Source organism: Desarmillaria tabescens (assembly GCF_030435595.1).
Source record: "Desarmillaria tabescens strain CCBAS 213 chromosome Unknown EV420scaffold_140, whole genome shotgun sequence".
Classification (NCBI taxonomy): Eukaryota; Fungi; Basidiomycota; class Agaricomycetes; order Agaricales; family Physalacriaceae; genus Desarmillaria; species Desarmillaria tabescens.
Window position 1 is genome coordinate 27,718 of NW_026848439.1, and position 23,516 is coordinate 51,233.

Here is a 23,516-nt window from a genome sequence, read left to right on the forward strand (position 1 = left end):
GGCTAATTAATTCTCTCTCTCTTACATTCTCCTCTGTACTTCCAACAGCATCCCAACGCAGTTTGATACAAGATGATGACGTGTCTTAAGAAGCTTGGTGGTTTATGTGGCAGATATGGGCACTTGGGTCTTGTATGGATAACTTAGTGAGTACCCCTTTATTGCCATTACAACAGGACTCAGCTGTGCTTGCAGTTCATCGTGGCCAACCTAGACTACACTAGGATGGATGTATGGGGACAAAGGACAACTGTTTGATGAATACTTCACATGATCGATGTTCATGCACACATAAGAAACATTTGGACACAATAATTATCTTTGATGTTTAAAATGCCTCCTTGAAGAGAGTTTTTCCGGAAAAGCTTAGCTGACTTCTTCGAGGTCTTTGTTTGTTCCGGAACCAAAGAAATGAGTATCACAGTGAGAGGATTGGGCTTTTCACAACATCATACGTCAAATCTGGTCTGAACACTGATCGCAGTTGGTTGAAGTTTGATATTGAGACAATATTCAAGCCACACAAAATGAAGTATATTCACAGGTAGTATCTAAGAAGACTTCTTCGCTGCAGGAAACTGGTGCTCCATTGTCCAGTGGAGGGAAGGATCATCCTGGTCTAACTGCCCGGCAAGTTCCTGAAGTTTTTGCTCACTAAGTAAATCATGGAGTACTTGTGCATGTTCCATAGCAATGAACATGATAAAGGTAGCAACATTGAGGGCATCAACGGGGTTTGAAATGTCAAATGTTCTTACATTGTGCTCATAAATTACTCCTTCCTGGATCAAAATGTAAGTTTGAGACAGATAGGCCACACAGAGGAAACACAGACCATGCAATCCTTCATATGGGCACTTACAATGGTACCCAAAGTGCCATCGGTTATGACGCTGTATACTGGGAAATTGGTAATGCCAATGGCGGCAAGGAACTTGAGACAGGCCACAAGGCCCATGCGACTTTGGTTGACACCGTTCTTCCCACGTTGGTCAAGAAACTTTTTGTTCTCATTTATACAGAGAACAAACATTAGAGTGCCAATAATGGAGACATCCTTGGTACTGGGAACTGAAGCAGTCAGTCCTGGGCTGTTGTCCTGATCCATTCGAATATTGTTGCTGATATGTAACACCTGGAAAGGACTTTCTAATGGTGTCAAAGGCGATGGCGGTAGTACCTCTGTGGCCTTGCAGTCAATGGTGACTTGTTGTCGAGAAGTCATTATAATGGCATTCTTGTTGAACGCATCCCGGTAATCATCTTTGCTTGCAGATGAGATGGGGGTCCGGTCGACAATCGCTGTTTTCTCGCGAGTAGGCTGAGTGACAAGAGAGAACTTTTTGAGACGAGACCATTGTGCGGTGGTCATCGTGGCTACCGGGAAAATGTGGCATGTAAGTGTGACTAGGTTGTCACATTTGGCCTGCTTGGGTTCTTTGGGAGCCAAATTCGGAGTTGGTGAACAGACACGAGTGTTAACCAAAAAAGTGGTGGAGGCATGCGCAATAGCAGAGAGCCATGAACCCTCTTCACCACCAACTTCGCATGCACGCCGAGCAAACTTGAGGGTATCAGTTGTCCAGGTTGAGCGTCTAATTCTCAAGTCCTCGACCACCTCCAGGGAAGTGCTGTACTCGTCATTCCGAGGGAGCTTGATCATTCGCTCAAGGCTGTATCAAAATGTTATATTAGTAAAAATGAGAATTGAGTTCAGACAGACACACTGAAAATGTATATCGCCATCTTGATGGATATCAGAAGCAATGCCCAGCAGCATGTCCCAGGTAGACCGTGCTTCAGCTTCAGGGATATTTTCCCTTTGCACACTCGCTTTCATATCTCGGGCTTTCCGAGATGCTGTCAGAATCAACTCCATCTTCTGTTTGAGGTATATGCCAATGGGATCAGGAAGAATGTTGCTGCTTTGGAAGCGCATCCGACCTGAGTCTAGATTCATTTTTAAGACGTCAAGCTCCGCCTGCACTGCCGGATCGGAGGATTGTGCTCCCTGTTAAACCGAGTAACCAGTCATCAAAATAAGTACTACTAATATTCCCAAGCACATGTACACACCGTAAAGAGTGTTGGCAATTGGTACAGATCAGTGTACCGCTTGTACATCTGTGTAACCTGATTTTGTTCACAAATGTCAGATGGATAGATATCCAGTTTGATACCCCTCCAATACATCCATGAATAGACGCATCCATCTGTAGTCTTGCCAGTTCTATGGTGGGCAGTGGCAAAGCTGAGAAAACCATCAACTTGAAATGTCTTGGGGTTGAACAAGCACAAGAGAACCCACCTGCTGGCCGAGTATCTCTTGGATCTAACATCGGACTCGGATAAGTCATCGTCACTGTCTCCTGGAATGCCTTCACTGCTTGGGGGAGGCAAAGGCAAAGTTTTAGAGATGTCAAGATGACTAACAAAGCTCTCACAGTGGTGCCATTAGCAGTCTGGGACAGATATGTCAATGAATAGGCCGTTGTAGTGATATACTATGCATGAACCTCTCTCCCAAAGCAATCGGTAGAAGGCCTGCTTCAGTGCTTGTTTGCTCTTCGACATAGCGACGTTTTTTGATTTGCCGCAAAGAGGCTCTGAAGGTCCAAGAGATCATCCAGACAATTCCAACAAGGCTACAGGAAGGACATACCCTTCAGAGGTTGTTGCAGGTTGACTTGCAGCTCTGAACAAGATTGAGCATAGAGTGTAATAGGAAAGGGAAAGGTACAAATGAGCTGCCTTTCCGAGAGGACCCCCTTGGATGATAAGAGTGTAGGCTGAGTGGCAGAACCAAGAAACAATGACTCTAATTTACCCAGCTTTAAGATTATTGTTTTTTTTCTTGTGCCTTGTAATTCTGTCAGGGAAAAGTAACAAAATCGAGAGGATGATGAAGCGCTCACCCTGTCATGCTGGGGAAAATTGTGGGGCAAGTCTAAGTGAGGCTGCACTTCTCTTATATGTATCAGGTACATGTATTCACCTTCTCAATCCATTGGTGTTATGTCTACTGATAGACGTCGATTTGAAGTGTACACCATTAGTTGCAACCAGTGATCTCTGCTCCAGGTGTGGAGTTAGGCTTTAAGCAATTTACTTCAGTGCATGGTATGGCAGAAGAAGGTACGTACATAAAAGGTCCTTCCTCAGAGTGGCTATCTCTTAAATCAGGTCCCAAATGTCTGTTGACAATGCTTTGTAATCTCTCAGGCAACAGGGAATTCGATGAATCTAATTACAGTTCCGGTTGTCTACAGATCAGTTTGAGCAAAAAAGGCCCATTGTAGTGCTATAGAACACCTTACCTTGCATGGTTGACAACCTTAAGCCATGAGCTGACTTTATCAAAAACGTTCGCAAAAGCCTACATGCAGGGATTGCGTTAGGAGCATGATCAGATCGCCATTCAAGAGCGTCGACTTCGTGAAAACCATGTTGATAAGCAATGAATTTGGCATCATATGTTGATTGCAATTCATGGAAGTAGGAGTGTAGTCTGAATAAGATAAGGATGAAGGAGAGGGAATCAACTGGATTTTGAAGGTCAAAAACCCCAGATGGATGGTTCAATGTAGCGATGCACACAGCATGAACAGAGGGCTGAAAGCATAGTTAGAGATACAAGGAGGTTAAAAAGTGGCATTCAACTGACGCACCAAATCGTTCCAGATGTCCGATTTATCAAGCCAGGCAATGACCAGCTGTATCTTTGACCAGGCCGGAGCAATGATAATACCCATAGCAGGATGCTTCATTTTCCATACATGTCGTTGATAGAGGGTGCTTGCCAGCATGCCCCAGATCGTATCAGGAGTGCCCACACACAGCAACGATAGTAAGACGGAAGCACGTGTCGTATCAGGTAGGATGGAACCATCAATGAGATATGGATCTAACTTACATACCGGATCTAGCTTCGCCGTTACATCCTCATCAAGAGGTGCTGTGCTGGATTTGTCGCCGGAGCCTTGACTGCACCATTCTGCAGATTCAGATTCCGCATTACGATTCTGAAATCCTTGACAGAATTCCGAGGCAGTCCAGTGGTCAGATACCGGTGTTTCAGATGATTCAGAAGCACTACTGTCAAAGTCGTGCTGGTCACTGCTATGCCTTCGAACTCCTTGAGAGACTTCTGAAACTGGACTGAGGTCCGAAACCGAATACTCTGATACCTCGGAGTTGCTATCAACATCGACACATGACTCATGGTCTTTGCCTGAATCAGAACTGTCCTCCCTGATAGCACGATGCAACAAGAGGCAGGGCGCTATGATAGTCTTGGAGGTATACTTCATCAGAGGGTTAAAACCATGCACCGGGTGTTTGGGCACAGTAATTTTGATATTCTCACTAGAGTAAATTGTTAGTTAACCCATCCAAGATCTCGATGGGCTTTCCTTACACCACGATATTATGTTAGCCACCAACTCTACAAACTAGATCAAGCAAGGATCGCCACTCGCACTTTGGTGGATCGATACACTCGCAGGCCTAAGTCTGTATGGAATGAGCAGGAGCAAACTTAGATAGACGCGAAACATGGAGTTCGAGTTGGGTAGATTAAACCTTAGCCGAAGCTGGGGTTTAGGCCAGCTGAGGCTCTACTTAAATACACAATGTATGGCCTAATAATAGTACTGTGGGAACGAGTCCTTTGCACTCATACGAGAGAAGCATATATCATAAGCGATAAATGTAAGAAAAGGAAAAAGAAAAAAGAAAAAGAAAAGAAAATGAATAAACCGTAACATTACCCCCCCTTTAAGACTTGTTTGTCCCAAATGAGTCCTCTGAAGTCCACTCATCCTCTGATGATGATTGTTTGGACTCTGAATAGAAGGATAGTGTGTCATCTTCTTCCGCCTCTGACTCCCAGTCCCAGTTTTCGTGAATTCGTTGGAGGTTTTGGAGGTTTACCTCTTCCTCCGTGTCATTTGTTTCTATTATTGGTACTCCGTCGGCTTCGTCTGTGGTAATGGTGATGAGCCTCAAGGCTCTGTACGCTCAGAATTCGTGGATTTTTAGCATTATAATAAATGCCTTGTCCACTTAGCGGACTTTCACAAAGTCAACGATTGCAATCACGGCAATACCCACTCTTACCGCCAACTATCCTTCCCAGCTCGTATTCCGTATCAATATGCGCCACTTCATTAATGCTGCCAGGCACCTGATTGCAGATCTCACAGATTTAGGACCATCATTAATCGCCCAGCACAGCCATCAATGACATCAGCATCAAGCGTCAATTAATAGAATGCTGCTGCCAAAGTACCTATTCCATGGCAAAAGACTGAATACTGTGACCTTTCCACCAGCTTTACTAAGGCTGTTACAATGCCAAGACAATGCCGCACACATCTACTTCAGTGTACTACCTTCAGTGTACTTTGCCGCAGCAACACAGCAGCCCAAGAATCCGTATGTCGGCGGAATTCTTTCTGATCACTAAGTCTATACGCGGTAAAACCGTGTGGGTGCTGTTACTTTAGAACTCTGGGAGCACGCGTTTTGTATCATTTCTTACCAATCGATGTACTAAGGACTTACTAAGGACTCGTTTCAAGTATTCTAATTTTATTCCGGACTTGTAGTATAAAAGCTAGTGTAGTAGTAGTTGCTAGAGAAGTTACTGGACACTAGCCATCATCCATGTTATCGACCACCATTGTCGCTTGTACTCGCTAGGAGATAGACAATAACAACATAGTCACTCCAAGTTATACTCTCTGTCACAGCTTTTCTTCTAACGGTATTGGTGTACACTCATATTGCGCCAATACATGGAATTTGGTGTCCACAACTCGCTTTTATCTTTTAATCCGCCAGCATCATTTCACTTTCACCAGCCAGGATCGTTTTCATCAGTTTTCACCTTCTACATCGCCATCGTTTTACCCAGTTCAGTTCAGGATCGTTACGTCCCTGTGTGGACTCAGATTAGGATCGTTATTGCCGCCATGTTACGGTTTATTCTTTTCTTTTCTTTTTCTTACGCATTCATGCTTACTATGTTACTGCGGAACTGCGGTTCTGATCGGACGTTCTATTTTTAGTTTACTCAACGTGTATTTAAGTAGAGCCTCAGCTGGATTAAACCCCAGCTTCGGCTAAGGTTTATTCTACCTAATATCGAACTCCGTTCTTCGTGACTACTTGTCCCATCGACTTCCGTCGTCTTTGACTTGCTGAGCGTCGTCTACCGAAGTGCGAGTAGCGGCCTTAGTACGATCTAAGTCGATTTGAGTTAGTGGCTAACATTTAGCCGAAGCTCGACCTACGTTGCTCAGCGTCACTTCCGAGAAAGAGCGCTGCCCAACTTCTTTACGAGAAATTACCCCGCTTGACCAGAGAGGTCATCGCCTACGTTCGTGTGGACAACCCGGTGCTTGTCAACGTACAGCGAGTGGACCAACGGAAAAGCACTCACCGTCACCATTCATCCGATACACTACTTCATCGCCCTAGCCTTGTGGCTAATACCCCCTTGGCTACTTCTCCTGTTGTTAGTAACCCGGTTGATTGTTGAATCAATCCTCTACGACGACCTACTCCTCGCAGTCTTCTTGACTGTATACCTTACCTTTCTCCTAATCGCGCTCGGAATACCGGCAGTGTTGCTAGCAAGCTTGCTGGCCGCCCTGTACTCGTTATATCCCCGCCTCGTTTAGGAACAACGTATCCCAACACGAAACCATTCATCCTCGCCCTTCAGCTCGCCTCTATTTTAACAGTCCTGCTGTTAATAGTAACGAGCACTCCTCCCGACGAAAGCTGCAAAATCTCGTTAATGAACGGCTCTAACTACGAGACCGACCTTAGCCTGATCATCGCTCTTCTCATTGTCCTGACCATCCTTGCTGTTTACCAGCTTGCATGGTCCATCGTCGACTTACGCCACGGATAGATTTACGGACGAATGCTCTGGTCCGAATCCATTCTCGCCGTCTTCGCGACTTTTATACTCTTTTTCTTCTCCATCACTTTGTACCAGCTACGCCGTTGCTGCCAGCGGAGACAAATCCGTGCACGACTACCCATTCATTATATCCCCAGCGCCCCGGCATATCCACCGCCGGTAATCGATATTCCCTCGGCCTCCCAACAGACAATAGGAGATGTCGAGTCCAACGCCTCCGGGGAACCTGGAGGATCCCTCTACACATCGTCGCGACCCAGCTCGCGATCCTCCGAGTCGAGCACCGACTCCTACAGAAGCGCCTCCAGCGCACCAGCCGAATCCATCGACATCACCGATACCGGGAGGGTACTCCTCGAGCGAGGAGACACGCCCCTACCAGGCCTCTTCGACGTCTCTCCAGTCCAAGGCGAGTCAAGCGCCGACGGAGGGCGAAGACAAGACACCAGGCATCTGGTCGAGGGCGAAGAAAGCCCTGATACCGAGTTCGAAGGGGACGAGCTCACCGAGTGGGAGAGAACTCGCCTCGACGACCTCCTCGACGACCTCTACCCGAACACGGAGGAAGATGCAACCTATACCGGAGACAACTACAGCGGCCGGTCTGGGCACAAGTGGACAGATGCAGTCTGGAAAAGCGAAAGTAGAAGATATCGGGTCGCCCAGGAGGATGATTTTGACAGCGACTCAGGAGAGCTTAGCCTCGGAGCCTCCGCGGCTACCACCAGTACAGCTCACCCACAGCCTCTTCCAAGGGCCTGGCCGACCAATAGAGGACCCCCTGTCGCCTGGTACCCCCACACCAGTTGGGTCTACGCCGACGACGGGGAAGAGGCTCCTGTGGCCGGAGAGCAGACCAGACGAGAGTCCGACCCGGTCGCTACAGAGACCGAGACCCCAGCGATCCCTCCCCCCGTCGCCCCACATGAGCAGACGGGTAGGGAGCTTTGGGACGAGTTCCCAGATTACAACCCCGAAGAACTTGGAAGCGTTACCGCTTCCGAGCGACTCGCCGGAGTCTCCAACTGGGAGCCGTCCGTTGCGTCGAGAGCCTTCGCCAGCCCCGTCCCTGCGTCCCAGCGTCCGTGGCCCCTCCTTTACCACACGTACGTCGAGTCCCTCGGACTCTCTCGAGCTGCCAGGGAGTCCCCAGAGGTCCAGGCCCGAATGGACCAAGGAAGAGCGCATGACGCACTCATCCGACGTGCAGAAGAAGACGCCCTCTATGGGCCCGACGGCTTCTGGGATCTTCCCCTCGAGCCCGACGCCACCCCCGACGAGGTGGACAACAGAATCCGAGCCGCTGCCGTCCGTTACACAGGATATGCAAGAAGAGCAGGCACCGACCTTGAGGCCAGAGCTCGGGCCTGGAGAGTCTACCAGGAGGAGATCTCCAATGAGGACTCCGACATCGGCCGGTGGAGGCGTAACAAGGAGCTCGACCGACTCGCCCGAGAGAGGCAGGAGGCAAAGGATGCCGAGTCGGCCTCCAAACCAGGCGCTGGAACCGACGGTAATGGCCGCGGTGAAGCAGGTTCTTCTTAACGGACCTGTTCCCCGTCCTGCCATCTTTGAGCTCCTTCCGTGGCACGGACTGTATGAAATCATCATGGAAGACATGGAGAGGGACCCCCAGTGGTTGTTCACTGACGCGGGGGTCGATTATCAAGCCGCAAAACAATGGGGGATGTATACTTAATGAAGAACATCCTCGAAGTAGAGACGTGGCACCGGGCGGCCATCATATGGAATATGGTGAACCCCACAGTGCCTCAACGAGGGTGTGAAGCGTACCGACGCCCACAACCGATGCCTCACCCGACGGACCCGTCGGATTTCTTCCCTGAAGGGTTCTTCGGGGGGGCAGGAGGAGACGATGACGACATGGACGACCCAGGCGCAGGGCCGTCACACACCGATAAAGGAAAGGGGTCCACGGTACCCCCATTTCCACCAAAACAGCCCCCGTACCCGGATCCCGCGGGATATCCTCCCCCTGGGGAAAATCGAAACTTGCGGTCGGTATCGCGACCGCCTAAACCACCGGTGCCGCCGCAGGTACCATCCCCGCCGGACCCGATTCCACCCTGGCAACTTGCGCCAGGGGCCGTCAATAACCCGTGGAACGACGTCAAGCCTAAGCTGGTAACCCAGCCGGAATATTTCACCGGGGTTTCTTCGGATATCACCCGCTTCCTACACCACTGCGAAGTCTACTTCGCGGTGTTTCCAATGTACTACTCCATGAACGACCAGGGGCACAACCCCTACCGGATCACGTTCGCTCAAGGGTACTTACGAGGGGACGCGCAGCAGTGGTGGGTCGACCAATACTACCGATACCGGGACTCGCAAGGTCATTGGAGATTCCCCACTTGGGCGGAATTCTCCGAGGATCTCAAACGCGAGTTCCGAGAAGTAGCGGAGTTGACGATATGGAAGGCAGAGTGGAAGAAGATCCGACAGTTGGACTTTAAGTCCGCAGTCGAGTTCTTTGCCAAGTTCGAACGATTGGCCCACAAGTGCGAGGAATTCGGGGACGAAAAGCAAATGTTCGAGGCGGTGGAAGCAGCAATCAGACCGACAGTGAGGAACACGGTGATGCATGGGGACAACGAGCGCCCCACCACCTATGCGCAATGGAAGGCGCGCGTCTTGAGGATAGACGCCAATTATCGATACGGAGTCGCCCAGGGCTTGGGCAGTAAGTCCTCCTCGAACCAAGGCGGTTCGGGTAGAGGCAATCAATCGAAGGGTTCCAGTGGTGATAAGAAGGATGCCACGGGAACGACTTATGGCGGTGCCGGACAGCCGATGGAAATCGACAAACTCCGGTCCGATAAGCGATGCTTCAAGTGTGGGAACACCGGATGGAGCCCAAAGCATAAATGCCCCGACGACAAGTCGAAGTGGATCCCGGTCAAACTCCCCCCGCGCAAGAAGCCTAACGTCGCCCGCCTCCGTCAACTGCTCGAAGAAGCGGTAAAGGAAGAGAATGGGAAGGACACGAAGATCGAGGAGGTCAAGGACGATAAGTCGTCAAAAGACCAGCCGGCGTCGAAATAAGCGGTTCGACGGCGTCGGCAAAGGACTTAATTTCTATTGGTACGCACTCCTGTAATACTAGCCGGACTCATACTACGTATGTAGGTACACCCTATGATCAATATACGAACTTTTTCGCTGCGTTACCAATTGAAGAAATTAAGGAGGAAGAATCGCAAAACACCAACGGCGTAGGAGGGGATTTCCGCCACTGGGCGCAGTCTGTGCTCAGCAACGAACCCCTAGGGGCCGTCCCAGCTCAGGAACCCCCGGCCGACCGTACAGGGAAAGCCCCTCGAGGGCAGAGCCCCCTAGGTCGTGTCCCGACTGCACCCTTGACGAAGGGAGGTCACCCCGGAGAGGGAGAAAGGTCGACAACCCGGCCCGCTGGGCCTGCGTCTTCGTTCGCGGGGCCGTCTGTTCCAGTGGGAGGCGTTGAGAAAGCAGCTGAGGCCGTGAAGTCGAGGGACCCCCTGCCCTTAGTAGCCAAGGACAATGCCGCGGCAAACGGTGCAGACCCCCCGTCGGAGCCAATATGTGTGCGCTCACGAAGGGTTACCCGAAGTACCGCCGGGTCCAGGAAGAGCGTAAGTACCAGGACAACCGTGGAGGTTACAACGCCGCGCACAAACGCCCGAGGCCAGGGCCGAAGACAGGGCAGAGCGCCCTCCTCCACCACCTCGAATATCAAAGGCGCCCAAGTGCCGCCTCTGGACCCTTCTCGTCCAGGTGACCAAATGCCACTTCGAGGGAAGACCCCTTCGGTCTCGTTGGAGGAAGTCGAAGACGAAGAAGCATACTTGCGGTCCGACATACCGGTCGTGACCCCCAGAAGACCATCGTCCCCCGCCGTGTCCCTCACCGCGAATGCCAACGACACAAAGGTATTTGCGGCCATGTACTACGAGCCCCACGGCATCCTATGGACCCGTCGGGCATTACGCATTGCCCGAGGAGATGCAGCGGCAAGGGCCGTTCTTAACGGATGGATACACCCTCGACGACGAGGGGAAGTTACCGATCAACTGTGCCACCAGCTAGAGGAACAGACGGAGACTGCCGCTCAGGCCAGGGAAAGATGGCAGTGGATGGAGGATTTACAAAAACCCCCGATGTACATACGGGGAAGGAAGGGGCGTAACGTGTCAATAAAGGTACAATTGGAAACGCTGGATACGAGAGAGACCCATGCGGTAAGCGCCCTAGTGGACAGCGGCGCTACTGGAAGCTCAATCGACCGGGCCTGGGCTCGGGCCCATGACCTCAATCTGAAGAAAGCGGCCCGACCCGTTCCGGTATACAATGCCGACGGCACCCGCAATAAAGGAGGGGATATCACCGAGTATGCCGAAGTACGGCTACGCATAGGGGACCACGTGGAAAGGATCGAACTAGCCGTAGTCGACCTAGGCTCCACTCCCCTATTCCTCGGACATGATTGGCTGCAACGCCATAACCCGCTCATCGATTGGGACACCGGGGCAGTTACCCTGGCCCGGTGCACCTGTAGAAAGATTCCGTTCTCCCTTCCCGACACCGACCCTTCAGCGCGATGGGATGAGTACGAAGAAGGGGATACCATCCTGGTAATAGACTTCGAAGAAGCCTTCCATGTACGAGCCATGGGCACCAGAGCCAACGAACTCGCTGCCCAAGCCAACGCCAAAAAGGATGTCAAATCCTTCGAAGACATCGTACCCGAAGAGTATCGGGACTTCAAAGACATTTTCGATAAGGAGAACTTTGATGAACTACCTCCGCGCAAACCCTGGGATCACGCCATCGAGCTCATTCCCAACGCCAACGCCAACCTTGACTGCAAGGTCTATCCCCTTAATCCGACGGAACAAGAGGAGCTGGATAAATTCCTAGACGAAAACTTAGCCACCGGGCGCATCCAAGCCTCGAAATCTCCGATGGCCTCCCCGTTCTTCTTCGTTAAAAAGAAGGATGGGAAGTTGCGACCTGTCCAGGACTATCGGAAGCTTAATGAAATGACCATTAAGAACCGATATCCGTTACCGCTCATCGGGGAGCTCATGGACCGGCTAAAGAAGGCCAAGTACTTCACCAAGCTGGACGTCCGGTGGGGCTACAATAATGTGCGAATCAAGAAGGGAGACGAGTGGAAGGCCGCCTTTCGAACAAATCGCGGCCTCTATGAACCTCTCGTCATGTTCTTCGGGCTCACCAACTCCCCCGCTACCTTCCAGTGGATGATGAACGATATCTTTAAAGATCTCATTACAGCTGGGGAGGTATCGGTGTATCTAGATGACATCCTCATTGCCTCCAAAACCAAGGCGGAGCATAAGAGGATCGTACGAGAGGTCCTCAAGATACTACGAGAGAATAACCTGTTCCTCAAAGCGGAGAAGTGCGAATTCGAAGTGGAAGAGACGGAGTATTTGGGAGTGATCATCAGCGAGGGAAAGATTCGCATGGACCCTGTCAAAATCGCGGGTCTCCTAGATTGGCCGGTCCCTCGAAGGAAGCAAGAGTTGCAGTCCTTCCTTGGGTTCTGTAACTTCTACCGGCGGTTCATTCGTGATTATAGCAAACACGTTCGACCATTAACCATGCTCACCGGGAAGCAGGAGTGGACGTGGGGGGAGGCACAGCAGAAAGCGTTTGAGAAACTCAAGGAGTTGTTCTGTGAAGACGTAGTATTGGCCATTCCCCTTGACCAAGGCCGGTTCCGAGTAGAAGCAGACTCGAGCGAGGGAGCGGTGGGAGCCGTGCTTTCGCAATGGCAGGATGAGAAATGGCGGCCAGTCGCCTTTCTGTCCAAGGCTCTCTCAATCACCGAACGCAATTACGAGATTTACGACAAGGAACTGCTCGCAATTATGATCGCCCTCGAGGAATGGCGTCAATACCTCATGGGGGCCCGAGAGGATTTCGAGATCTGGACTGATCATTCAAACCTTCAGTACTTCCGCAAGCCCCAGAAACTCAACCGACGACAAGCTCGTTGGGTAACGGAGTTGGCGGAGTATCAGTTCAGTCTACACCATAAGCCTGGGGCTCAAAACCGTAAGGCCGACCTCCTATCAAGAAGAGCAGATCACGACCAAGGGAAGGAGGACAATCGGGACGTTGTGGTCCTCAAGGCGGAACACTTTAGGGCCCTAGTAATGCCCACTACGGAGGAATTACACGAGAAAATCAAGGCGGCTACACACGATTCCCGCCATTGGGACAGGGGCATTTCGGACTCACTTAACCATGAAAAAGGGGTTTCCCGCGAGCAGGACCTTTTGTGGTACGACGGGCGCATTTACGTGCCAGTGGATCGAGACCTCCGAGGGCAGATCATCGCCCTCAAGCACGACCACGTCACAGCTGGACACCCGGGAATCGAGAAGACCAAAGAGTTGGTACTTCGTGATTACTGGTGGCCACGCATGCGGAGGGACATAGAAGCCTATGTAAAAGGCTGCGAAGTCTGCCAACGAACTAAGGCTGATCGTCGCCCAAAGAAGGCCCCCCTGCACCCAAATGAGGTACCAGTACGACCTTGGACCCACATCTCGGTCGACATGATTACCAAGCTCCCGAACTCGAAAGGATTCGACTCCATTCTGGTCATAGTAGACCGTTTCTCAAAGGCCATCATTCCCATTCCTTGCACCGAAGAACTCACATCCCTGGCTTTCGCTAAAATTCTGAGGGACTACGTTTACGTGCCTTATGGTGTTATGCCCGAAAAAGTCATATCTGATCGAGGGACAGTCTTCGTTTCCAAGTTCATGAAAGAGTTTTACCAACTTCTTCATGTTAAAGGAAACCCGTCGATGGCATACCACCCTCAGACCGATGGGCAGACTGAACGGGTTAATCAGGAGATTGAGAAGTATCTCAAAATGTTCGTCAACGATCGCCAAGATGACTGGAGCGATTGGCTACCACTCGCGGCGTTTACACATAATAATCGCCAACATTCGTCCACGGGATACTCCCCCTACCGAGTGATTTTCGGGCGAGATGGGGAGGTCATTAAGAAACCTCAGAAAGCAACAACGGTTCCAGCGGCGGGAAAACTGGTGGAAGAGATCGAAAAGACCCAAAGGGAAGCGAGGAATTCTCTGGAAAAAGCGGCGGAGGTGATGAAGAGGAGCTATGACAAACACAGAGGCGCAGCCATCGAATACCGACCGGGGGACAAGGTGTGGCTTGACACAACCAACCTTAACCTGCCGCGACCCACCAAGAAGCTTGGGGATCGACGAGTCGGCCCTTTCGACATTGTCGCGAAAAAGGGGATCTCCGCTTACGAGTTAAAACTACCCGCGCGATGGCGAATTCACAATCGATTCAATGAATCGCTCCTTACTCCTTACGTCGCCCCAGCCTTCCCAAACCAGCCACGTCCCGAACGTCCACCCCCAGAACTAATCGATGATGAAGAGGAATACGAAATTGAGGAGATTGTAGAACAACGGGACAAAGTAGTAGGTCGCGGACGAACTCGTCGCGCGATAACTGAATATCTAGTGAAATGGAGAGGATACCCGAGGGAGGAAAACTCGTGGGTCAAACGTTCGGATATGGCCAACGCGGAGGAACTCGTAAACGAGTACGAAGCCCGGCTCCAAAGGATTCATTGGGAGGTTAACAAATACGGACGGACGGTGGGGAAAGATGACAAAATCCCACCAGGCGCCGGAACGGCTTACCATGACCCGGACACTCCATGTGTCACCGACATCGAGACAGTCTACTCCTCCGAGTGCACGAACCCAAGGCACTCTATTTCACCATCATCAATAGCGGTACGAGAAGTCGTTACACAAGAAGAAGCGGACGGAATACCAGTCCTGGAAGACAGCCCAGACGAGGACTCCAAACTCGACCTCGAAAACCTGCAACGGGTGTACGAAAACTGGGACTTCGACTCCGAAGATGATGATGACGATGACCTATCCTTTTACAGTGAATCCGCAGAGAGTGGGGAGGACAGCAATGCCTCATTCGGGACGAACGAGTCTTAGAGAGGGGGTAATGTTACGGTTTATTCTTTTCTTTTCTTTTTCTTACGCATTCATGCTTACTATGTTACTGTGGAACTGCGGTTCTGATCGGACGTTCTATTTTTAGTTTACTCAACGTGTATTTAAGTAGAGCCTCAGCTGGATTAAACCCCAGCTTCGGCTAAGGTTTATTCTACCTAATATCGAACTCCGTTCTTCGTGACTACTTGTCCCATCGACTTCCGTCGTCTTTGACTTGCTGAGCGTCGTCTACCGAAGTGCGAGTAGCGGCCTTAGTACGATCTAAGTCGATTTGAGTTAGTGGCTAACACGCCAGCAGCATCTGTCACGGAATTTCGGTCAACAGCTTCAGTATAGGATCATCAGTCACGGTATTTGGTATCTTGCCGTCAGTTTCAGTATAGGATAGTCTCCGTGTAGACTCAGGATTAGTATCAGTTTCGTTTTGCCGTTGTTAACCTCAGTATAGTTTCAGTTTCAGTCCAGTCCAGTCCCAGCCATCGTTTTGCCATCACTAGTTCCCCCTCATATCATCGCCAGTTTGTCTTATCTTTGTTTTACCACCCATTTCTCGTTTCTCGACTACAGTCTTTGTCTCTTGCCGTCATGGTATTTGTTATCTTGCCAACGGTATTGCTCTTTGACAGCATTTTCTCTAATTTCGTCAACATCGCCCACGGCTTTTACTAGTTAAATTGCCATCACTTCATTCATGGTTTGCCGGTATTCCCAGTTATACCGGATTCCATTCCTTCTCATCTATCGAGACCCTTCCCGGCTTACAGCCAACATTTTCTAGTACTCGATCGTTAAGGGTACTACTTTGCTGACTGAAAAGTCGCAGTGTATACTTGCGTTCTTGAGGAATTCATCGCACAGAGGTGCACCGAAACACTCGCACAACAACAAAGCCTTTATTGCCGCTACACGCCATTTGCCGTGAACTCCTCTAGAGTTTTGGTTTTTGCCATTGCCATGGAAGTTTAGGCTCATCAACGGTAGGCCACTTGTTTCATAGGAAGTCAGGTTCGAGTTCTGGATTGAATGCGGGATGCCAGGTTTGGGCTAAGACATCGAGAGCAGATGGCGAAGGAGAAGAGGGATAAGAGTCTTGTTGGGTATCGGAGTGTCGCGGAGCCGAGCATTGGGACGAATACACGGTTTCAATGTCGGTGACGCACGGAGTGTCCGGTTCATGGTATGTAGCCAGATCGTTAGGTGGTACTTTGTTGTCAACCCCCACTGTTCTTCCACGACTGTTAACTTCCCATTGAACTTTTTGAATGTGGGCTTCATACTCCTTAACCAAATCCTCCGCGTTAGCCATATTTGATCGTTTTACCCAGGAGTTCTCTTCCATCAGGTATCCCTTCCATTTTACTAGGTATTCGGTTATCGTGTGGCGTTTTTGACCACGTCCCATGACCCTGTCTCTCTGCTCGACAATCTCTTCGATTTCGTATTCTTCCTCTTCATCGATAAGCTCTGGTGGAGGTCGTTCTGGACGAGGTTGGTTCTCGTATACCGGTTCGATGTACGGAGTGAGGATCGACTCGTTGAACCGGTTGTGAATCTTCCATTTAGGGGGTAGTCTTAGTTTGTATGCAGATGCCCCCTTCTTCGACACGATCATAAATGGGCCCACCCATCGATCACCGAGTTTGTTGGTAGGTCGAGGTAAGTGTAGATGAGTGGCATCTAGCCACACCCGATCCCCTGGCTGGTATTCCACCGCTGGCATTTTATGCTTGTCATAGGACTTTTTCATGGCATCCGCTGCTCTTTCCAATGCTTGTTTCGCCCCTTTTTGTACCTCTTGTATCCCATCCACCAATTTTGATGCTGCCGGTACTACCCCCATGGGACAGGTTCGAGTTATAACCTCTCCGTCCCTTCCAAAGATAACCTTGTACGGTGAATATCCAGTAGAAGAGTGTTGTCGGTTATTATGGGTGAAGGCTGCCAGTGGTAGCCAATCACTCCAATCGTCTTGTCGAGAGTTTACGAACATTTTGAGATATTTTTCAATCTCTTGATTGACCCGTTTGGTCTGCCCGTCGGTCTGCGGGTGGTAGGCGGTAGAAGGGTTTCCTTCCACTTTAAGTAGCACATAGAATTCTTTCATGAACTTGGAAACAAATACTGCTCCTCGGTCAGAGATTATCTTTTTTGGCATCACCCCATACGGCACATAGATGTGGTCGCAAAGAATTTTTGTGAAGTCCATAGAGGTGAGTCCCTCAGTACAAGGGATAGGAATGATGGCTTTAGAAAATCGGTCTACTAGGACCAGGATGGAATCATGACCCTGTGAGTTGGGTAATTTAGTGATCATATCCACCAACACATGGGTCCAGGGACTTTGTGGCACTTTGTTGGGATGCAGTGGGGCTTTCTTCGGGTGACAATTGGCCTTGGTTCGTTGACAGACCTCGCATCCCTTTACATAGGCCTCTACATCCCAGTGCATCTTGGGCCACCAGTAATCTCGAAGAATGAGTTCTTTGGTCTTTTCGATACCTGGGTGCCCAGCTGTAACGTGGTCGTGTTTGAGGGCAATGATTTCGCCCTGTAGCCGGCGATCTATAGGCACATAGGTGTGACCGTCGTACCAGAGTAAGCCTTCGGCTCGGGTGACCCCCTTTTCGTGGTTAAGGGAATCAGAGATGCCCCGATCCCACTTCCGAGGGTCATGGGTGGCCGTTTTAATCCTTTTGTGGAGGTCCTCCATGGTAGGCATCTTTAGGGCCCTGAAATGCTCCGCCTTAAGTACCACAATATCTTGATTGTCCTCCTTCCCCTGATCATGGTCTGCTCGTCTAGACAAGAGGTCCGCTTTGCAGTTCTGGGCCCCCGGTTTGTGGTGAAGTGTGAACTGATACTTCGCCAACTCGGTAACCCAGCAGGCTTGCCATCAATTTAACTTCTGAGGCTTGCGGAAGTACTGGAGGTTAGAATGGTCGGTCCAGATTTCAAAGTCTTCCCACGCCCCCATAAGATAGTGGCACCATTCCTCGAGGGCGATCATGATGGCAAGCAACTCCTTGTCGTAAATCTCATAGTTTCATTCCGTAGTGGTTAACGATTTGGACAGAAACGCTATGGGGCGCCACTTGTCGTCCTGCTGTTGGGATAGTACTGCCCCTATTGCTCCTTCGCTGGAGTCCGCTTCCACTCAAAATTTCCCATGGTCAAGGGGGATAGCCAGAACCACATCTTCCTTGAAAAGCTCTTTGAGCTTATCGAAGGCTTCCTCTTGTGCCTTTCCCCATTTCCATTCCACCTTCCCAGTTAACAAGGTGAGAGGTTTAACGTGCTTGCTGTAGTTGCGAATAAATCATCGATAAAAGTTACAGAACCCCAAGAATGACTGGAGTTCCTGTTTCCTTCAGGGTACCGGCCAATCTAGTAACCCAGTGATCTTGACTGGGTCCATGCGAATCTTCCCTTCACTTATGATGACCCCCAGATATTCAGTTTCTTCCACTTCGAACTCGCATTTTTTGGCTTTAAGGAATAGGTGGTTTTCCCGAAGTATCTGTAGCACTTTTCGCATGATTCGTTGATGTTCTGCTTTGGTTTTGGAGGCGATGAGGATGTCATCTAAATAGATGGATACTTCCCCAGTGGCGATGAGATCCTTGAAAATGTCGTTCATCATCCACTGGAAAGTAGCAGGGGAATTGGTGAGTCCGAAAAACATAACCAGGGGTTCGTAGAGCCCACAGTTGGTTTGGAATGCTGCCTTCCACTTGTCTCCCTGTTTAATCCTAACATTGTTGTATCCCCACCATACATCTAGTTTAGTGAAGTACTTGGCGCGTTTGAGCCTGTCCATCAATTCTCCAATAAGCGGTAACAGATAACGATTTTTGATGGTCATTTCGTTAAGCTTGCAGTAATCTTGTACTGGACGAAGCTTTCCATCCTTCTTTTTAACGAAGAAGAATGGCGATGCCATGGGGGATTTCGAGGCTTGGATACGACCTGTAGACAAGTTCTCATCCAGGAATTTATCAAGTTCCTCCTGTTCGGTAGGGTTCAAAGGATAGACTTTACAGTCTAGATTGGCAGAGGCATTGGGAATTAGTTCGATGGCATGGTCCCACGGTTTCCGTGGAGGTAGCTCATCGAAGTTTTCTTTGTCAAAAACGTCTTTGAATCCACAGTACTCCTCCGGGACTATCTCTTCGAAAGACTTCGTGGCTTTCTTGGCATTAGCCTGAGCTGCCAATTCATTAGCTTTGGTCCCCATGGTGCGTACATGAAAAGCTTCTTCAAAGTCTATTACCAAGATCGTGTCCCCTTCTTCATACTCCTCCCATCATGCCGATGGGTCTGTGTCCGGGAGGTGGAAGGGAATTTTCCTGCAAGTGCAGCAGGCCAAGGTTACTGCTCCCGTGTTCCAGTCAATGAGAGGATTATGCTTGTTTAGCCAATCATGGCCTAGGAACAGGGGTGTGGTTCCTAGGTCCACTATGGCCAGGTCGATTCGTTTGGTGTGATCACCAATACGTAATCACACTTCAGCATATTCCGTGATATCCTCTCCTTTATTCCTGGTGCCATCAGCATTATAAACCGGGATGGGTCGGGCCACCTTTTTAAGGTTAATTCCATGTTGGGCTACCCAGTGGCGATTGATGGAGCTTCCGGTGGCCCCACTATCTACCAGCGCCTTCACGGCGTGGGTTTCTTTGGTGTCCAGCATCTCCAGGTGCACATTAATGGATACATTATGTCCTTTTCTCCCTCGTATGTACATCGGGGGTTTTTTCAAATCTTCCATCCACTCCCATCGATTCCTTGCCTCAGCTGCTGTTTCCTCTTGCTCCATCAATTGACCTCCTAGGTCGACATTCACCTCCTTCCGTCGTTGTGGATGTATCCAGCTGTTTAGAACCGCGCAGATGGCTGGTCCATCAGTGGCCAGTCTTAGTGCTCGACGGGTCCAGTGCACGCCAAACGGCTCATAGTACATGTCGATAACAGCCCGCTTGGCTTTGGATGCTGTTTCCAGTACAGGGGTCACACGAGACTTCCCTTTGGGGTTCACCACCGGAATGTCAGACTGCAAGTGGGCTTCCTCATCTAGAACCTCTTCCACTGTCACCGGGTTGCCCTTGCCTTGTGCTTGTCCTCGAGGCAGCATTTGGTCACCGGGCTGAAAAGGGCCCTTAGGTGGCATTTGGTCGCTGTTCAATGAGGCAGTGGAGGAGGGCTCGCTGCCCTGGGTTTGGCCCTGGCCAAGGGTGCTTGTGCTCGGCATTGTAACCTCCACGGTATCCATTTTCTTACCCTCAAACCCGGTGGTACTTCTGGTCACCCTTCGTGGACGCACACATGTTGGCTCCCCTGACGGGTCTCCACCTTTTGCTGCCACATTCTGCATTTGTGTGGCTACTGAGTGGAGGTGGTCCTTCAGGTTCCCGGCCTCAGCTGCATTTCCAACGCTGACCGCTGCTACAATCAGGGTAGGAGCAATGGACGGGGTTAGCGACCGTCCTTCCTGGCCAGGGCGACTGGGCCCAGTCTGACTCTGGCATGGGGGCCTCTCTGTTGCATCCAGAACTTTCCCCTTGCTGCCAAGCGGGGGTTCCTGAGGTAGGACAGCCCCTCGGGGTTCATTGCTAGATGCAGACTGCGTGGAGCAGCGGAAATCCCCTCCTATGCTGTAGGCGTGTGGCGATTCTTCTTCCTTAGTTTTTTCTATGGTTAACATGGCGAAAAGGTTGGTATATTGTTCGTATGGAGTACCTACATATACAGAATGAGCCTGACTAGCAGGAGAGCATGCACCAGATGAAACTAAGTCCTTTGCTGACGCCGTCGAATCACTTATTTTGATGCCAGCTCGTCTTTTGATGACTTATCGTCCTTCACCTCCTCGATCTTTGTGTCCTTTCCATTCTCCTCTTTCTCTGCCTCGGCGAGTAACTGTCGAAGTCGTTGGGCAGGTATCTTTTTGCGAGGGGGCAGCTTGACGGGGATCCACTTCGATTTGTCCGTTGGGCATTTATGGTCCCGGCTCCACCTGGTATTGTCGCACTTGAAACATCACTTCTCGCTTCGCAGCTTATCAATTTCCATCGGCTGCCCTGCCCCTCCATATGTCACACCCGTGGCATCCTTTTTGTCGGCAGAACCCCCAGATCCTCCGGGCTTCTGTGATGATTGATTTTGGTTGCCTCGACCCGAACCAGATTGGTTCAGGGAGGACTTATTGCCTTGACCCTGGGCTAGGCTGTACCGGTAGTTGGCGTCGATCCTTTCAATCTGCCTCTTCCACTCGGCATAGGTGGTGGGACGCACGTTGTCCCCGTGCATGATGGTTGTCCTGACCGTCGGTCATACTGCGGCCTCGACGGCTTCAAACATCTGTTTTTCATCTCTGAACTCTTCGCACTTGTGGGCCAATTCTTCGAACTTCACGAAGAACTTGATGGCTGACTTGAAGTCCACTTGTCGGAGCTTCCTCCACTGTTGCTTCCATATTGCTATTTCCGCTACCTCTCAGAACCTTGTGGTGAGATTCCCCATAAACTCCGTCCATGACAGCAATCTCCAGTGCCCCCGTTCATCTCGATATCGGTAGTATTGATCGCCCCACCATTTCTGGGCATCCCCGCATACATAGGACTGGGCAAAGGTGATTCGATAAGGGTTTTGATCGCGGTCATTGAGAGTGTAGTACGCTGGGAACACCTGGAAGTACAGTTCACAGTGATGAAGGTACCGGGTAATATCTGATGATACTCCGGTGAAATACTCAGGCTGAGTTATCAACTTGGGCTTTACGTCGTTCCAGAGGTTTGGGGTGCTGGGAGCCAGTTGCCATTCTGGGATAGGAGCCGGCGGTGAGGGTGGCATTGGAGGAATCGGCGGGTTGGGTGGCCTCGGCAATGATCGGAGTCTAGGATTATGTCCAGGAGACGGGTATCCCCCTGGATTTTGCAAGAGCAGGGGTGGTGGTCCTATCGGTGGTTTTTGCATGGGGGGAACGGTGGAACCTTTCCCCTTATCAATGTTGGACAGTCCCGCCCCTTCGTCTTCCGCAAAGCCTTGGTCCGTCCCTCCGCCTGCAGCATAGAACCCTTGGGTCTCCAGTGGGTGAGGCATCTGTGCTGGTCACTGGTATGCCTCACATCCTGGGCGTGGGTACTGGGGGTTGCACAGATTCCAGATGATCGCAGCTCAATGCCAGGCATCCACCTCAACGATGTTTTTCATGAGAAACATGTCTCCATCACTTTTTGCATCAAGGTAGTCCTCTCCCGCTTCTGAAAGGAGCCAATGGGGGTCTTGCACCATGTCCTCCGCAATGAGCTCGTACATTGCTTCCCATCCTAGGAGTCCCAAAGAGGGTGGTACGTATTGTACCGCCCTACTGAGGACCCTCTTGATGTCCGCCATTACCTCATTGATTATCGTGGAATTGGGCAGCCTCTTCGGCATCCCACTGCCTGCTTCCTCTGGTTGCCCAGAGGGGTTCTCCTTCTTGTTGTCTCCGCCTTTGTTCTTGGATCTGTCTCCATCTCCACTCGGAAAGATCGGAGCAGTCCTCATCGAGGACCTCAAAGAGGTAATCCTCTCTCACCTCTTCGAGGCACTCGAGGTCGGTTGTTCTTCGGGCAGCTTCTCGTAGTCGAAGCTCCACGGTTCCAATTCTTCGGAGTGCCTCTGTGTCGGTGGTGTCTGGCTCAAGGGGAAGGTTAAATGGGAGGTCTCGTATGGCTCGTCGCTCCGCATTTCGGGTGCGTGCACTGCTCGTTCTTGCTCTGTCCATTCTGGCCTCTCCCTCTGGGGTGAGCCTGGCAGCGACAGGGTTGAAGTTGGACTGGATGAGCATGTTGTACTCATCAGTCCACGGACGCTGATTGAAGGGGACAGGGGTTGCAAAAGCTCTTGGCATGACTGATGGGGTGAAATGGGGGACTCCGGAGAATTCATTGGCGGAGGTACTTCCTCCAACGTCATTGGGTGCTGGATCGGGGTGAGCTTCCTCGGTATCCAGGTTGAATGACTCAATGGTGTCCCAGATACACTGCTCGGTTTCGGTGGGGAGGGTAATGGTCCTCGTGATGGGGGTGTCCTCGGGCCCTGCAGCTTGGGTTGATACTCCGGCCACAGGAGTTTCTTCCCGGGCGAAGACCCAACTTGTTGCGGGGTACCACGCCACAGGGATCCCTTGCCACTCTCTTCCGCCACCAGGCGCAATTCTTCCGTCATAGGGGATTGCAGCATTTGGACTGGTGGTAGTTGCGGCGGAGGCCCCAAGGCCAAGTTCTCCGCTATCTTCTGCAAGGTCGTCTCTGCGGAAGTACTCCCTGGTGTCTGCTTCTGCATCGAGGTCAAATGAGGTTCACCCCCCATTTCCAGAATAGGTGTCATCCCCTTCTTCCGCCGGGACGCCATCGAGGAGGTCTTGGATGCGGATCCTTTCGAACTCGGTAAGGGCGTCATTGCTTTCTTCGCCCTCAACCATATGCCCTCCTTCTTCTCCTCCAATGGGAGGGAGGTCGATGATGCCTGATACGGGAGCA

General features: G+C 50.8%; 1 protein-coding gene across 1 annotated transcript; it reads right to left on the reverse strand.

Moving 5' to 3' along the window:
• Positions 1 to 551: 551 nt before the first annotated feature.
• EV420DRAFT_1652933 (uncharacterized protein) lies at positions 552 to 4,310 on the reverse strand (the record flags this gene model as incomplete). The annotated part of the gene is made up of 10 exons (XM_060478694.1): positions 552 to 782; positions 836 to 1,673; positions 1,728 to 2,011; positions 2,077 to 2,251; positions 2,309 to 2,383; positions 2,445 to 2,462; positions 2,517 to 2,606; positions 2,663 to 2,695; positions 3,353 to 3,612; positions 3,669 to 4,310. 10 exons carry the CDS (start codon positions 4,308 to 4,310, stop codon positions 552 to 554), a joined length of 2,646 nt encoding a protein of 881 aa, XP_060322083.1.
• Positions 4,311 to 23,516: the final 19,206 nt, after the last annotated feature.